Below are 18,321 nucleotides of genomic sequence, written 5' to 3' on the forward strand. Positions count from 1 at the left end.
GGAAATATTTCCTTGAAAATCGAAGGGGTAAACTCTTCTTGAGTATCTACTGTTGGAAGAATTTCAGAGTCATAGACTTATGCAATGGTTGCAACACGATCTATCTCATCAACTTGATCATTCTCATTAGGAAAATAATAAAGTGTGGCAGTGTAAGCATTTCTTTTCCACTGTGTGTCCTTGGTTGGACAATCTGGAGAGATATGTCCAAACCCTCTACACTTGTAGCATTGCGGAATAATATCATCATCATCCCAGGTGTCTTCACGTTTATGTGAAGGAACATGTTTTCCGTTTGACACAGGTGATTGTCTTTTTCGATGTCTCAATAGTTTTTTGACGTTAAGTAATAAGAGACAAATGATGATTTAATTCAGCTTCGTCTTTAGCAGTTCGATCTTCCTGATCTTCGGAGTTTTCCGAATATTGAGTCAGAACCCTTTTTATGGCTTTGTAGGCCAGATTGTCTTTTTGTTTAGAAAAATTTTCCTGATCAAATTTCTTCAGTTTTCCAATTAGGGAACTTCTAGATAGGGACGAAAGATCATTAGCTTCAATGATTGCATGCTTTTTATAATCGTATCTAGATGGCAATGATCTGAGAATTTTGCATAATATATCCTTTTCAGAAATGGTCTTTCTAAGAGATAAAGAAGCATTGATTATCTCAGAGAGTCTAATATGAAACTCTTCAAAAGTATCGTTGTCATCCATTCGAAGATTTTCCAAATCGGACATAAGAGTTTGAAGTCTAGCTTCTTTCTCTGGTGTGTTTCCTTCGAATACGATCTGAAGATTATCCCAAGCTTCTTTCGAAGTTTGACATGTTGATACATGATTTTGTAAATCACGACTAATAACATGTAAAATAGCATTCCAACTATCTGAATTCTGCTTAGCAAAAGCCTTTTCTTCATTTGAAAAATCCACTAAGTGTTTAAACTCAGTTTCCGAATTTTCTACCTTTGGGTAATTATAACCATCGACGACTAATAGTTATGTATTAAAGTCTCATGATTGAAGAAAATATCTCATAGCAGATTTCTACCATAAATAGTTTGTTCCGTCAAATCTTTGCGGTACGTTAATTGAAGTCTAATCATGAGAACTCGAGTTTATTCTTATAGGTTGGATCGCACCAAACACAGATTGTTGGATCTTTTCGTGTTTGCCTGCTCTGATACCAATTGAAAAGACGAGGGTACCAAATATACCTCAATCTAAAACTTTTCCACCTATAAGTCCTTAAACCGAAAGTGATTGTCTATGGACTGAGTCGAGACAATACAACTAATCATTTCACACTTCGTGTGATCGTCTATGGATACGTTATCGATATAATACAACAACGAAGTATGTTTACTTGATAAAGGGTTCAGACTTAACCAAACACAATAGGATTACTATCAAGTAAATAAGAATTAATGTTTGTGTATTTTACTTCTAATTATAATAAAAACAAATATAATTGCGGAAATAGAAAAGTAAAGGAAACAACAAGATTTTGTTAACGAGGAAACCGCAAATGCAGAAAAACCCCGGGACCTTGTCCAGAATTGAATACTCTCATGATTAAGCCATTATACAAAATCAAACCAACTTCATATAGTTGAGACCAAACAACTAAACCTATAGTTCACCTAGTTTCGTCTATATTCCCACACCTCCGACTTATGAATAAGTCACGTACTTGAAACAATTCCTTTGGTTCGTATTCCAAACAGTAAAGGAACAACAAATATGTTTGGTATCAACTCTATTCAACCAAGTGATGTGAGTTCGACAAAAGGCTCTTCCGTTTATCTCAATAAACTCCTTTGTCAGGTCCTTAGATCTATCCACTAACGACTACCAAAGTAATCTCCTAGATTTTGCAACCAATACCTTGAATCACAAAGAATCGTATTGATGCCGATCTACTCAACTAATCAATCCAATCTACCACAAGGATAAACTGATTATAGTTGGATCCTCTTTAACCGAAACAAGTATTGTGCACACCAAAGATTATGAACCCAAATCAGAAATCTTCAAAGTCTTCTTTGTCTTCAAATCTTCTTAGATCTTCAATAAACACCTGCATACAATCAACTTGAATCTCTTGTGATCAATCACGCACAGAACGGAGTCTGCTAATAATGGATTATTACAAGACGTCGTTAGATCTAAAAACAGTCTAAAGATCCCTGTCGAAACTTCGATCTAGTTTGAGTGAATCTTATATCAGAAGAGAAGATTATCAAGCATAAACAAACTAGGTGCAATCAAAGTTCAACAACCGTTAGTCAATCAAATAAATCGAAAACTAATAATAAACTGCAATTATCTAGTTTCCCACCAACGGTACTAGTAGAGATTCTCAATCCCAAAGAAGTCTTTAAACTGAACGGCCGTAAGAGATTTCGCCTAATTAGGTTACTTTCCTCTCCGAATAGGCGGTTCCACCGGTAACAACACAACTAGGTAGTTTTGTTGGCTCTAAGGATTAGTTTGCTCGAAATGAAAACTTTGCTATTTATAGACCAAAGAAGTTTGGACACCAAGGAATTTCTAAAACCGAAAATATTCTCAATATATGCAATATATTCCATATTCGGTTTCCATAATTCCTGGAAATGCTTTGTCCAAACATTGACCGAAAATCTCTTAGAAAATCTCCAATTAGTAAATGCATATTACCAATTTTCATTTTTTTAAAAATAAAATTAACAACCTTAATTAAAAGATTCTTAACTTATATTTCGATCCGAGATTTTCCTTTAGCTATTAAGGAATATCTTTGAACAATAAAAGATAAGTGTTACTGCACATGTTCAAAGAATATCGACATCTTTATTTTGTAAGTCCTCTTTCATACTTACAATCTTGAAACCGATTTTCCACACTCCCAAACAAGTTTAGAATTGGTTCATCTGACTTTCAAGAACTACGTGATTGATTAAGAACACTCAATCACAAATCATGGGTTTAACGGTTCTACCAAAACAAGTTTTGTCTCTACCTCCATGTGAGTATTGTGCATAGTCACACTAGTTACCAAAAATTCAGTTGACTAGGTACTAGGATCGGTTCCCCACATACTTATAGTAACTACTTGTATTTGCTGCACATGTCCATAGGATCGGTTCCTCCATCACTAAAAAATTGTCGCACATGTTCATAGGATCGGTTCCCCCATCTGCTAAAATCGTGTTGCACCTCTTACAAGGATCGATTCCCCTATTGTGATCGGGTGCACCTCTTCATAGGATCGGTTCCCCTTTACCTAGAGTTGGTCATACCAATAACACTAAATCGATCATACCATCTCAGGTGATTACTTAAGATCGGTTTCACTAATAAAAGTCGTACAAATACAAAAGTCAGGCCTTGTGAATAGTTTTACCAAGAACATAAACAAGTCATGAGTGGTTATACTAATCACACATATTGGTTGTTCAAAAGATATGCAATAAATCACAATACCAATAAGCCTAGCGATTTCCCTTTCGATTCACGAAACGAGTTCATGAATTTACTTCCTTTAAACGAATGTAAAACATTGTTTCCTATGATGAAATCTTCACCTCATACCCATGCATAATCACAATAGCATTCAAACGATTATGTTGATGTCTTATATACAAAGTTTAATGGTTAAGCAATAAACCTCGTATTGTATTCCTTAATACTACGTCTAACTAGAGTATAATCATTCATGCTTCGCAGTTACGTTTTCAATATGCACGACTTGAAAGATACGTTAGGGAATGAAACAGTGCAAGTAAAATGTCACTAACCTCAAGTGGGAGGATGATGTTGTCGTTGTAGCTCCGTACTTCTTCACTTCTTCGCAATACTTGTAATGTCTCATATCCTAATACTTTCAAGATAACCTATACGAAGTTGACTCTAGTATATAATCAAGCGACTCTTTCAATGAGTTTTGATTCACTAAAATATGACATACCAACGCTTGGTGAGTTCAACCAAGATATGCTCTAACAAAAATGTTTATATCCAATATCAAAACCAAATAGGATCAAGATGCACCCAGGTGCATCTGAGTTTACTGCAACAGGAAAATCAAACATAGCCAAATTTAATCAAGATGCACCCGGGTGCATCTGATTTCACTGCATCATGAAAACTAAACATAGGAAAAAAAATACACTGAAGATGCACTTAGGTGCATATGAGTTCAGTACAACATGAAAACCAAACATAGCAAAAAATACCAAGATGCACCCAGGTGCATCTCAGTTCGCTGCAACATGAAAACCAAACATAGTAAAAAATACCCAAGATGCACCTAGGTGGATATAAGTTTATTGCAACATGCAAATCAAACATAACCTGATTTACTCAAGATGCACCCAGGTGTATTTCAAATTACTGAAAAGTGTTATATAACCAAGTTCAATTTAATCATGCAGTATTACCAGAAAAGTGTTCTTGTACAAATTTCAATTCAAAAAAATAAAAATAAATCAACCAATTGATACACCCAAAGTTTCCTTTCAAAATAGACACCCAATTCAAAAACCTAATTTCAAAATAAATACCTAATTGATAACCTAATGTTCAATTTCATAATTCAGAAATCAAAAATGAAAAATTAGGGTTAGGAGCTTACGAGTTTTAGGTCCTTCGTTGCTCATCTTGTGAAATTAATAAAATAAACAATTTTTTTGATCTTTACCGAATAGTTGAATTGAAAATTAGGGCATCTGAAAAACATATTTAGGTCAATTTTGATGGTGGTCTTGGTGTTGACGTTGATGATGGAGAAGAAGAAGAAGAAGATTGGTGATGGTGGTGGTTATTTTTATCTGGAGAAAAGAAGATGATGGTAGTGGAGAGAATTTTTGATACTTTCGATGATGGTGGTGTAGAAAATTTTCGATATGTTTTGAAGAGGATGATATTGCCGAAGTTGAAAAGGGTATAAACTGTAAGGGTATTCCGGTCTCTGTTTTTGTATGTCTTTTTCACCCTGGCACATACTTTAGCGGTCCGATGCTACCAAGCTTTACGGTTTTGGGTCATATGACCCATTTTCCGCAACAAAAAATTGAGTACTTGAGTGAGTTTAAGTAGGCACTTACTTTATCAATCGCGACATTTCTTCGGTTTCGGCAATTTCAGGGATTTCTTCTTTGTCAACTGTTGTTTTCTTCTTTTTGTATTTGTAGTTACCTAAAATTTGAGAGAGGCGCTAGAAGTGGGATTCTAGGGTTTCTGAAAATGAGTTACGGGAGGTTGAACACGAACAGTCTTCACCTAAACCACATACAATAGTGTTCAAAGGCTGCTTTAGTCATAGAGAAGAGGCTTAGGGATGGTCTTATGGAGGGAAGCAGATGAAGAGAGTGATCAGAGAATTCTAGGATTTGAAGAAGAATTGCTCTGAGAGTCTTATGAAAAAGATGATGATAGCTTTGGAAAATAGAGGACCTATTTATAGCTGAATTCTCTAATCTCAGGTCGGTGAAGATAAGGATTGCTTGTCGTGCCGTTCGGAGAAATTCTCCCATCTCTTTAGGAATAGATAGAGATAAACTAGGTTATTTTTATCTCATTATTCCACAGCCTTTACTCTCTTATGCGGTGAGAAATAAGATGGATATTTCTCACACGTGTTGTAGACCGCCAAATCAAAACCCTAATCGATATCCCCCCATTTGCGTGAAGCTGAGTCAGCCTTGGTAATGATGTGTTAAGAGAGAAATATTTTCTTTAGCCAGGTTGGCCAAGAGAAAGAGATATTTTCTGATTTGTGAGAGTGACTAGGATAAGTCACGTTAAAAGACGTGAAATGTCTCAGAAATCGTGTGCAGAGTGTGAGGGGAGATAAGGTTAAGCTCCCTCTCTCCATGGCCGGTCACATATGTCACGTGGAGACCGTATCATTGCTTGTGGGTCCCTTTTTTAAGCATGGGGATCTCAAGAGAGCTCATCCACGTTTTTGGATAGACATGTATAATTCAGGCTCAATAAATTAGCCGTGAGTGTGTTTGAGAGGCTGAGAAATAGGCTTGAGCCCTAGGTGAGGCATGTGACTGAGTTTTATGCGTGTATAAAATTCTTCACACGAAATGGCTCAGTTCAGATGAGGCCACCTGAGATTTGGATGACACGACTAAGGCTATCAGAGATTTGGATGACATGTTTGAGACCGTCAGATATTTAGCTGACGGGTTTGAGACCGTCTGATATTTAGATGACACGGTGGAGTCTGTTCAAAACTCGGGCAACACAATGGAATCTCTCCGAAGTTAGCTAAGACATGTTTGGGAGAGAAAAGAAGGCTTGCATGCCTAATAATGTCTCTGCGAGGCTTCGGCTCACTTTTCTTTGACCAACGTATCTTGCAGAGATGTGCTAGGAATCAATTGTGTCTGTATTTTATGGGGCTGACATGACCAGTGTATCTCGGAAGAATGTTCTATGAGTCTGTCGAAAGGGCCCAGAGGCAGATAACCAGCATATCTCGCGGGGATGTCCTAGGAATTATTTTGAAGCCTCGGTAAGCCGAATCAGAGCCTAGAGTAGACATGACTAGTGTATCTCGCGATGACGTACTAGGAATCAGTCTTGATCTTAAATAGGGTGATTCGTACTTACAAGAGACATGTATGTCTCCGCTCTGGGTCATAAGTCCGTCGGGACGTTTTTACGCATCCACAGAGATTACATGACCATCAATATCTTGTCGACGACGTAAACTAGGAATCATGGCATCACAATCAGCAGCATCTCGCGAAGACATGCTGGAATTGTGGTTGTTCTGGTCCAAGTCTGCCGGGGACGCTTTACACTCTACAGAACCTACGTGACCAGCAATATCTCGCGGGGATGTGCGCTAGGAATCACGACAGGACGTAGACTAGAAATCGTGGGTAGTATACGATTAAAACAAATATCTCCTATGAGAGTTGAGTTTTGTCCTATGGTCTTGAAGTAACACTTTTGCCGCTTATCCAAATTTCACCATCTACAATATAGAATTGTTTTTCCTATTCCAGGATCATCAGTACTAGGTCTTCTAGAAGTGTTTTTCATACGCTTTGGCTTATGCATGTTTGAAGATTAATCGACGATAAAATTTTTAAATCGACGAATTTGCAATCGATTTAATGAAGGCGGGTACCAAATTAATATAATAGGTGTGGTAGAGGAAAAAAGGGAAGAAGAGAAAGTAAATTAGGTAAGTTTTAAAATAATGGAAAGGGTAGTCTTTTTCAAAAAAATAAAATAAAATAAAATGAAAAGGATAGTTTTATAATTTCACCGGTTTTAGTACCTCATTGCCTAACAAAAGTTTTTTTTTTTTTTGAAAGATAGAAATATCCCAAAAACATTTTAAAATTTATCCATCGACAATCCTAATTAAACCGAACACAGTAACACAATAGCATTCGAGGCATGATTAAACCGTTGAGTGTATGGTAGGTATTCCATTGTGATAAACTAGGTCCACTCTTATTTTTGTTTCTTTATGTTTGAGAGTTCAGACTTGAGAAGCTTCTATCAGTTTTTAATACTACTATACCATTTTATCTAATCTCAATCAATGCAACGACCACTCTCCATCAACATTAAATACCATTTCTATCCATAAAAGGCGTAATTTTCCCCCTAATTATGTATAACAGTAACTTCTAAAACCCGTTTCCCAAAGTTGCTTCCACTTCACTCTCTCTGCTTAGTTTCCCAACTACACCAAACGCCTTATCAACCAATTAATACTGTTTATCTCTTTCTTTAAAGACTGTGTTCTGTCAAATCTATTAGGGTTTCTAAGTTTCCCCCAATTTCTGTAATTTGATTTTAAGTTACAATGCAACAGTTCGATTCAGAGGATTCTGCTATGACTTTTGATGAGGCTTCCATGGAGAGAAGCAAGAACTTTGTTAAAGCATTGCAGGTTCATCTTCTTTTGATTTTGTCCTCCATTTCTTATTTTACCTCCATAGGTTCTGGATTAGTACTGTTTTCATTCTTAATTGATTAAATCCCCTTGTTCTTTGGTTTGTTATCTACTTAATTCTATATAGTTGTAGTTTTCATTTCTTTCTTGTGTATCGGCAGTTACCAAAATTCCTGTTTGAATTAAGAAACGCATGTGTAAAATGTTCACCAAAGAGCAGTTATAGAACAGAGTAGTTATCTTATTAGTGTCACATAGCTCACAGTAGAACAATGTGTGTGCAGCTCTGAATTGCTTCAAGTTTGTGAAAAGGAATAAATTCCAATGCCTAGTCAAATTGTACTTCTAATTGTATTTTCTCTTGTTTGTTTATGTTGAATGTTCGATTGTTTGTGTTTGGTTATTTTTCAGGAATTAAAGAACATAAGGCCTCAACTCTACTCTGCTGCTGATTATTGTGAGAAGTCTTATCAACATAGTGATCAGAAACAGATGTAAGAATATTTTCCTATTTAATTTTTATCTTCAAATTATGTGACTTGGTGCTATTGCCGACATAAACATTTTCCTGTTTGGAAGCTCGAATTGTTTTTCCGAGCAGCAGCAGCAAACAAAAATACCGAGTTTGGCTACTGTGTTTTCACTGGTTTTTCATTTTTATTACATATATTTGCTTCCACAAGTATCTTAAATTCAACAATCTATATCAGGGTATTGGACAACCTCAAAGACTATGCCGTACGAGCTCTTGTGAATGCTGTTGATCACCTCGGTACTGTTGCTTACAAATTAACTGACCTCTTTGAACAGCAAACATTAGATGTCTCGACCATGGAGATAAACATTTCTTGTCTTAATCAGGTAAACTTCCTGACTTTTCTCCAAAGCAGTTTTTTTTTTCTTTTTCTTTTTTCTTTTTCCTGGCATTAATACTCAAAAGCTAAGAGGCTACCGATCTGACAATCAGAAACTTAATACTTGCCAAACATACTCGAAGGAAGAAGGCTTGAGACAGCATCAGTTGTATACAACCGTTCCTAGACATCACAAACACTATATCTTACCAAGTATGATCAGTAGCAGTTATTTTCCTTCATTTTCAATTGATATTGAATTCGAAGTTGCTTGTATTGGATGATTGTAACTCTAATTATTGGAAAAAAGATGAAAGACGTTGAAAAGTTCTGACTCCTTATTTGAAATTCCAACTAGATGCTGTCAACAAGAAGGTGCAATTTAGTACACAGATACAGACCGATGCTGTGCAAAAAAATATTGCAGCAAGACCACGTGTTCACCTGTCAGGTATTTTATTTTTTAACTAGAGACTTGGAGCAACACATAGTTTCTTATATAGGTAGTTGCTGTTTGCTGTTTTATTATGTAAGAATGAGTATATATTCATAATTCATATGCCCATGATAGCTCATTGTTTAGTTTTAGCCAATATTTTTGTGCATAAATATTCATGGGTCAAAACCAGGCTTGGAATTCGTAAAAGATATGTTTAGTATGGTGTAACCTAGACACATGATTTTTTTTGTTTCTAGCTTAAGGGTATGTTAGGACTAAACACCCCTTCTTTTTATATCTGATAACCTGGTCCCTGATTTGGAACCTAAACCTAACCAGTGCAGTTGATATATTGTAGAACAGAAAGAAATCTTTTGGCTTTGATGACTGATTTGCAGTTTTACTTATATCAGATAGATCATAGATGTGTATGATATTAATCCTTCGTCGACACGTTCTAGGTACAAATGCATCACAAACTCTTTCTTGGCGTTTAGCATCGGAAACTGATTCTACCCTAAATGGCTCAAAACATGCGGTGATGCAGTAGTAAGTTTAAACACTTTTTTTAAAAATAATTCGAGTGGATAAAGTCGCCTCTAGTCGATATTTTAGAGCTCAAGAACTACTCTTTTTATTGCAGCCCTAAAGGCTCAAATGTTTCTGGAACAGCATGCGGAGCTTTCAATTTGTTTGGTATCTACCAATTCTTCCATTTATATTCTATTTGTTTTAATCAAGTGGTGTCTTAAGATCCTGTGTACTTTCACTTGACCACTAGTTCTATAGTGTACCTGAAGGAGTAATGTGCAACAATCTTCTAATATGTTTCGTTTTATGTTTTTGTAGATGCTGAAGAAGCTGCATCATCAAAATCCTCATCTGCCCAGCTTCATGCAGGTGGTCGAAGTCCAGCTTATAGCCCCTTGCGGACATTTGGTGTCAAATGGAAGGTAATGTTAGTCCAAAGCTGACCAATTCAGATGATGCCCCATATGCTTTTACTAAATCAAAGACGTGTACTTTGTATAGGACCTTTAGGTTGTATTGGTTGCATATTTTCTCAAGTTATTGGTGTTGGCCACAAGCTACACAGAGATGAATGCGAGACTTAGTTTTGTACATGGTTTACCCAACGAGATAACAACCACTTGCCTATGTGCCTATTACTGTAGTAGCACATTTAGATATACATGATACAATTGTGTTGGGTTCCAACCACAAGCATGTTTTTCACTAAATCTCATTTCACTGTATTCTTTAAATTTAATTATTAGCATTGCGCTAAGGAGTGTCAATCATCCATTTCAGCTGTTTAATCATCTCCCTTTTCGCCACTTTCTCTTCATATATATCTGGAATCTGGATGGCATAATATGATGATGATTGGTGAATAGGGAGATGATTGGAGTATATATCTGGAATCTGGATGGCACCGTCTGAACTGTTATTTTTGTAAATGCCGTGGAAGCCCAAACCTGTTGTTTGCTTACCTTGGTATTTAAGATGCTGTATTTAAGATCTAAATCTTTTTAACTTGAAACTGCTCTCTGTTTCTGCAGGATTCTTCAGAGGCATCCAAACCATTATCACCATTCAGGTCTTTCGATAATGTCGGTCGTCAAGAGCGTGGTCGCAGCCCTTCTCGAAGCAAAAGCATGCTTTCATCATTCTTTGCTAAAAGAAAGACATCAAAGATCTAGTCAAGCTATGTTTTGTGAAATTATTCTGTTCTTAAAACTGCTCATATTGCAAGTGCCTATAATCATCATGGTGTTACATCGTGTCAATCTAGAGGGCATCTGTTGAATCACATTTAAAATTTAAAACAACATCAGTGCCTACCCCCTAAATCAACTGAGTGGCATCTTGTTTACTTAGATTTAAGGTGGCTGAGCAAAATCACAGGCAAAGAAGTTAAGTTGTTGGGTGTTGGACGGTCAAGCAAACTATCTGGTGGCCGGCTGACGTGCACTATTGCTCATCATGGTTGACATCATGGGTGGATACTTTAATCAGCTGGATGTGTAAACAGAGTACATTATACAAGGTATATGGAATTAAGCAATAGATGCAGCTGTATGGTCTATGACTATGAGCCTGGAGCAACTTGTGTAATACTATAGGATTAAACTGTACTGCATCTGTATTTCCTTTATTGATGAAAACTGAAAGCTGAAAATGGAATTAGTTTATTCAGTTGTAAATTACAAGAAACCTATTATAGGGGCTCCTAGAAAAAGTTTTGAGGGCTCACAAAATGGCAAAACATGGGTTTCCAAATAGTAACCAACAAAACCCCTTATCCAACTATTTTATGTATTGGCTAAAATGCCCTCTATGAATTATTTGATTTCTGAAATCAAAATATCAAAATCAGTGAAGGAAGAAGAAAGTTTGAGAAAAACCTAGAAAATTTAGGTTTTCTCAATCCAAATGAGTGGCTCTAGTAAGATTAGTGAGGTAGGTGAATCCTCATCTACAAAATCAAACAAAAATCCTCCAACTCCTATAGATAATCAAGAATTTTTAATCCAACCACAAGCTCAACCTATACATGAAGAATATGAACACTATTATGAATTTGAAGAACCCAAAGAAAGATGAATATCAAGAACCAAATGCTCAACAGATTGAGGTATACCTGTAACTTAACTCCAATAACAATTTTTTTGCTTTTAATCGCATGAAGTACGTAGAAAGTTGGATTATTTTGTTTTTTGAAAACCCCCAAATCTGAACCGTAAGCAACATACGATTTAGAAATATTATCGATCAAACTGTAGAGGAAGCACAACTTGACTATACGGTTTGGAAAATTCATACTTCCAAACCGTAGAGGATTTTGAACCCAGAAATACGGTTTGGAAAATACGAACTCCAAACCGAAGACTACCTACGGTGATGTTTCACGCCGTAGTTGCATGAATATCATTAAATGCTATTCATGCATCTACGGCTTGGAAACACTACCTTAGTCAATCACAGGCGCTTTACGGTTTGGAGTTCCCAACCGTACCTTAGTCTACGATTTGATTTCCAGGCCGAATGTTTATGTTTTCAGATGCATATTTTTCTAATCTTTTGCAATATTTTTCATATTTATAGCTCGATCTTCTACCTGAACCAATGGAACATCAACCTGTAGCTATGGATATTTTGACTGAGGATACAAGTGCTCACTATGCCAACAACTTTGAATGGAAAGATTTAAAGGATGCAAAGAGGTGGGGTCGAGAACAAGGGTTGAAGAAGAAGTGTATATAGTCCAAAATAAACAAGTTAAAATATACAACTTTCAAATGGATTGCGAGTCTAGTGGGAAATATGAGAGTCATCAAAGAAATAGTTATGAGTATCAACCAAAGACCGCGAGGAAAAAGAAAGTTATTCATACAAAGAAGACCGCGTGCCCTATTAAACTTCAATTTAATTCCAACCAAGAAAAGGAAGTGTGGTATATGAGTGAAGTTAAATCGGGTTATCATAACCATCCTATCGCGGAGAGTTATCTTAATCATCCTTATCCGGCAAGGCTCAACCCCTAAGAAAAGAAGCTAGTAAAAGTGTTGACTAAAAAAAGAACAAAACCTATTGATATTCTAGCTAGTGTGAAGGTATTAAATGAAAATAATACATCTATCTTATCTACCATCTACAATGAAAGAGAGAAAAATTAGGAATGAGGAATGGGAAGATAGACTGCTTATGCAACAACTATTGTATTTGGTGGAAAAGGACAACTACTCGGTAGCCTATGATGTAAATGAGAAAAAGGAGGTGATACATCTTTTCATTGCTCATCCGGAATTCATAAGGTTGGATAGATGCTTCCATAAAATACTTTTCATGGATTGAACCTATAAAATGAATAAGTACAATATGCCGATGTTGAACTTTGTGGGGCAAACGTCTACAAAGGCGCCATTTAGTGTCGGTTTTTGTTTATTGAGAGACGAGACGAAGGAGAGTTATTTGTGGGCATTACGAAAAGTAAATTTATTGTACCAAGAAGGTTATACTCATAAGGTATTGATCACGGATAAGGAGCAATCATTGATGTGGGAGATATAACGTGTTTTTCTCGACGGACATCATCATCTTTGCATGTTTCATTTATGGAACAATGTGCAAACTAATTTCAAGAACATGATTCAAACAACAAGGAAAACCGTGATGGAGATGATTAAGAAACTCCCGTTGGATAAACAACAAGAAGCCAAAGAGAAATTTGTTGAAGATGACAAAGTAGTCGCGGTTAAATGGGCTAGCTTCCAAGAAGAGTGGGAGAACTTGACATGGTCGAACACAAAAGGAATGTATTTTGTAAGGGAGCGTATTCTATTCGACCATTGGGAAAGATAACCGGAGGTGATAGCGTATTTGAAGAATGAAATATTGGATCCTCATAAGGAAAAATTTGTTAGTGCGTGGGTAAACAAGCATAAACATTATGACAACCAAGCCACAAGCACGGTGGAGTCATCTTACTTTCGATTCAATAGGAGGATAAATGGGTGCGATGGTGGTTTTGTTGTGATTTTTCAAGCTATGGAAGAGTACTTTAAGCGTGATCTCGATAGAGTTAATGAGAATTTTGAATTTAATCGATCTATAAAGGATACTCTTTATTTGGATAATCCTTGGCTCCGAGGAATCTCTATTATCGCATTGGGCGATTAAGAAGATTATGAAGAAATATGACGCTTTGAAGAAATTTATTCCAAGGGAATGTATTTGTCCCAACATGTCGTCATTGGGCCTTTCATGCAAGCATATTATAGTTAAGTACTCACCAAATGTTATCCCAATCCAAGACAGTGATCATTTCTGGAGACAACTTAGCTTCGATGATCCGTTACCCAATGAAGGTTTTGGAGAAGTGTTTTGCGATACCGAGGCGCACAAATAACTATTTGACAAGTATGCTTCATTGTATCCGGCTCAAAGACAAATTTGGTTGTATGAGTTACGGAAATTCAACCGCCCCCACATGTCAAACGATATTGTTGAACCAATTAATGGGAAGGGAAAGGGTAGGCCTCCATCTCAACAAACAAAGAAAGAACGGAGGGTAGAATCCAAGAGAACAGTTGAAGAAGGTCCACAATTACCGTCTTCAATCCAAAGAGATCTTTCGGGTTTTGAGCGCTCGAATGCCTTGTATAAGGAGGAGTGCATTAAAAGAAAAGGTAAGGCTACAAAAAAACGTAAATTAAATAAAATGGAAGAAGACGGACCAAGTCAAGATAGTGAAGTGAAGGTTAAAGGCCCCAAGAAGACGGTTATTCCATCCCAAGAAGGCTCAACAACAAAAGTTGCTCGTGGAGTTCAAATCAAAGAGGCGGTTGTTCCATCCCAAGAAGGCTCAACAACAAATGATGGTAGTGGAGTCCAAATAAGACTTGGTAGTGCAATTGGTGTTAAGAAATTAGCAAGAAATCGAGGTAATGATGTTAAAAGGAAAAACACCGATGGTCGAGCCGTCACAAATCACCCCATAAAGAGTTGCTAGGGGTGGGAAAAGGATGGTTTATATGGAAGTAGGTCCAATGATATCACCCCCTATAGATGAGGAAGGTAATTATACTCGACCTACGTACATAATATTCAAAAATTATATGCACTTTTTACCACATTTTATCCATGAGTACGTTAAGTCCACCGACGATGTTGAGGGCGATGGAAATTATGGTTACCATGTGTTCGTAGATCAACTTGGACCTTTTGAGGATGCTAAAGATTGGGGTGACGACCCAATTACTTATGTAAGACAAAAATATTTTCTTGAACTTTTTTGGTTTCCCCAGTTTCTATAAGCCAATGATGAGATGTTGAAGAGAAGAAACGGAGGCGGCGTTAAATGAGAAGTTCCAAGCATTTGAACGGCGTTTAATGGGAAACACTAGATTGAAAAGTGAATATTGGATGTCAATGCCAATTGTGGCTATCTACTCGCCAATTCATTCCATTGCGTTATTCATACTTTCTCTTATGGATATAGTGTTAAATACGCACCAACAAGACGTATTTTTACCGAAGAAATGTCACCAAGGAAAGTGATCATGGGGTTTGTGTCGATGAACCATTTTATCGGCCTCCAATTGAGAGAAGATTGCCCATTACCTCCTGATACGTGTTGATCTCTGTAGCTTGGTGACTATTATTATAGAGGCGTAATTCAGAATAATAATAGACGTAAACTAGAAAACAGATTCGAAGAAAATATCTTCTCTAGATTATGAACAAGAAAACTATTACAATTATCTCTTTGTGATGCTCACAATCTCTCTAGGTAAATAACCTTAAACTATTTTCTAAGCTTGCTTTTACAATAATTAATTGCCTCACAAACTTTTCTCTAGGTCTGTGTGTTAAACCTTATTTTCTAGGTGTCAAACCACAATCTCTAGATATGTATTAGCAATGAGATAAACATCTCTGTTTATAGCTTTTGGTTTGGTTTCTCAAACCTTCTAGGAATAATTCTTTTTCTATGAATAATTCCTTTTCTAGGTATATTTCTCTTTCTAGGAATATTACCTTGTCTAGGTATACTTCCTTACTTTGGTTTGGTTTCCCAAACCTCCTAGGAATTTATTTTCCTTCTATTGGAATACTGTATTAAATCAGTAATCCCTCCTAAATTACAATTCTATCCTCAATCCGTCTTGAGGATTACTAGTTCACGGGAAGAGGAAGATACACATGTATCATGACCCCCCCCCCCCCCAAGAACTTGAACTACTGTAAAACTTAGATTTGGTGGTTGGGGAACCCCGAGAGTTCCCTTCACCCCTACTGAACCATTTCTCCTTGCTGGGAACTTGACTTTGACTTCAAATTAGAAAAGCTTCCTTATCTTCTTGTCTTAGTGACTCTTCGCTCCGTAATGAATTCCTCTTCGAGTGGTTCTTCTCTATCAAACCACAAGTCTTCCACATGTGGACATATCAAATTGTCATCTCTGTCATTATCAAGTAATGATGGTTCAAACATCTTTAACCTTCCTAGGTCGTGTTCTTGTTGTTTGGTTGGGGTTTCCAAACAATCTCTACTCAGCTTCTCTTCAAGAGAACGGGTCACAAGGAGAATGAAATTTGTACTAGAATTCACCAACTGTTTAGCCTAAGTGGCTGTAATCAACTCTCTTCCTCAAGAGGAGAGTCTATAGCTCGTATTACAAAAGTTTTCCCATCTTCGGTAAAGGTATACTTCTGGTCTCTCCTTTGTAAAACCTCATCTCGATCCCACAAGTAAGGATTACCAAGTAATACCTGACAAACATCTAATGGAACCACATCGCATGTAACCTCATCAATGTATGACTCATCAAAAGAAAACTTGAACATACATTGCTCTGCAACCTGTAGCCCACCTTCCTTTTGAAGCCACCCTAAGGATATGGTTTCGGATGTTTGAAAGTCTTCAAACCCAACTTATGTACAAAATAATGTGAAAGTAAATTCTTCTGACTCCCGGGTCAATAACAACATCTATAAGTGTTGTCTTAACCTGCATCTTAACTGTGAAGAGTCGTTCCCTAAGATCATCTTTTAAAGGTCCTTCTTTTGCTCTTGCCATAAAAGAGAGCTTTGAGTTGGGTTCCGTTAATCATTGGAATTCTATTGGAGCCTGTGTGACTAGTGTTTCCATCATGGATTCTCTCTTCTGCAACCCTTTTGGTTTTAGATTAGGGTACTTCATCCAACACTTTTCGACAACATGTCTTGTTTGTTTGCAATGAGTGCAAATCAAACCTTCTTTGTATTTAGACTTCCTATCCTCTTTGATCCTTTCATCTCCTTTAGAGACGAAACCTCCAGACTTCCCCTTAGTGTTACCCTCAACATCATATTTTTTATGCCTTCCTTCGATGACATTAGCTTTTATGCTTGCTTCGGAGATAGTATCCAGCGAAAACATCTTCAACTCCTTCCATATATACTCATGAAACCCGGAATATACTTCATATAGATAACATGATCTTCCAAGTCTAAATCCAAAACCATAGTTTGATTCTAAAATTTTGAAGTATATTCTTGCACGGTTTGGTTGTATGACTGCTTCAAGTTGTACCACTTGAACCATCTCTCCTCAAGGTAGCCGACCGGATAAAACTGTTTCCTTACAACTTCCTTGAATCTTTTCCACGACAATGCTCTCTTACCTAGGTTTTGTCTTTGATAAGCTTTCCACCATGTTAGAGCATGCTTTTGTAGCTTCAATGCTGCGAAAGCAATCTTTTCCTTTGAACCATATTCAAAGAAAGAAGAATACGTCTCTAGACGTACAATAAATCATCCAATTTCTCTACGTCGACACTTCCATCATAAACTGGAATATCAACGCGGAAATCAATTTCAGATTCTTACCGTGAAGTTTAGTTGAAGTAGAACGTTTAGGAAACTCACCACCTTTTTCTTCTTCGTCCTCTTCTTCCTCATCTATATCTTTTTCTTCTTCCTACTCATCTTCTGAAACCCTACGTGAAGATGTAAGATTTTTCTTCTTCTTCGACTTGGGTGTATGAGAACGAATACATTCACCCAATTCCTTAAGGGTGACTTGAATCAATTTAATGTCTGTTTGTAGCGCGTCCACCTTTTCTTCCGTAGTTTTTGGTTTGCTATGCTTAGGATCATCGTCTGAATTAGTCATCCTCGGTCCCCTTGTTCTTCTAACGTCTTCTTGCTTCTTAAGTAACTCACCAAGTTGTTTGTAAAGAGATCTAGTGAATACCATAAATCATAGGAATCTTCCCTAAAAGAAGCAAACCTTGCTCTGATACCAACTTGATATGTGTTGATCTCTGTACCTTGGTGACTATTATTATAGAGGCAGAATTCAGAATAATAATAGACAAAAACTAGAAAAAAGAACACACTAGAAACCAGATTCGAAGAAAATATCTTCTCTAGATTATGAACAAGAAAACTATTACAATTCTCTCTTTGTTACGCTCACATTCTCTCTAGGTAAATAACCTTAAACTATTTGTTAAGCTTTCTTTTACAATAATTAATTGCCTCACAAACTTTTCTCTAGATATCTTTGTTAAACCTCCTTTTCTAGGTGTCAAACCACACTCTCTAGATATGTCTTAGCAATGAGCT

At 36.7% G+C, this 18,321-nt stretch overlaps 1 protein-coding gene across 1 annotated transcript; it reads left to right on the forward strand.

Annotated features, from left to right (window-relative positions):
• Positions 1-7,516: 7,516 nt before the first annotated feature.
• Positions 7,517-11,464, forward strand: LOC113358400 (protein ABIL1-like). The gene is made up of 9 exons (XM_026601958.1): positions 7,517-7,909; positions 8,324-8,406; positions 8,623-8,773; positions 8,880-8,979; positions 9,125-9,217; positions 9,667-9,754; positions 9,849-9,901; positions 10,055-10,158; positions 10,768-11,464. The coding sequence occupies exons 1-9, from the start codon at positions 7,823-7,825 to the stop codon at positions 10,906-10,908; spliced, it is 900 nt and encodes a 299-aa protein (XP_026457743.1). The 5' UTR covers positions 7,517-7,822; the 3' UTR covers positions 10,909-11,464.
• The last annotated feature ends 6,857 nt before the right edge of the window (positions 11,465-18,321 follow it).

This window comes from Papaver somniferum, chromosome 3 (assembly GCF_003573695.1).
Source record: "Papaver somniferum cultivar HN1 chromosome 3, ASM357369v1, whole genome shotgun sequence".
Taxonomy (NCBI): Eukaryota; Viridiplantae; Streptophyta; class Magnoliopsida; order Ranunculales; family Papaveraceae; genus Papaver; species Papaver somniferum.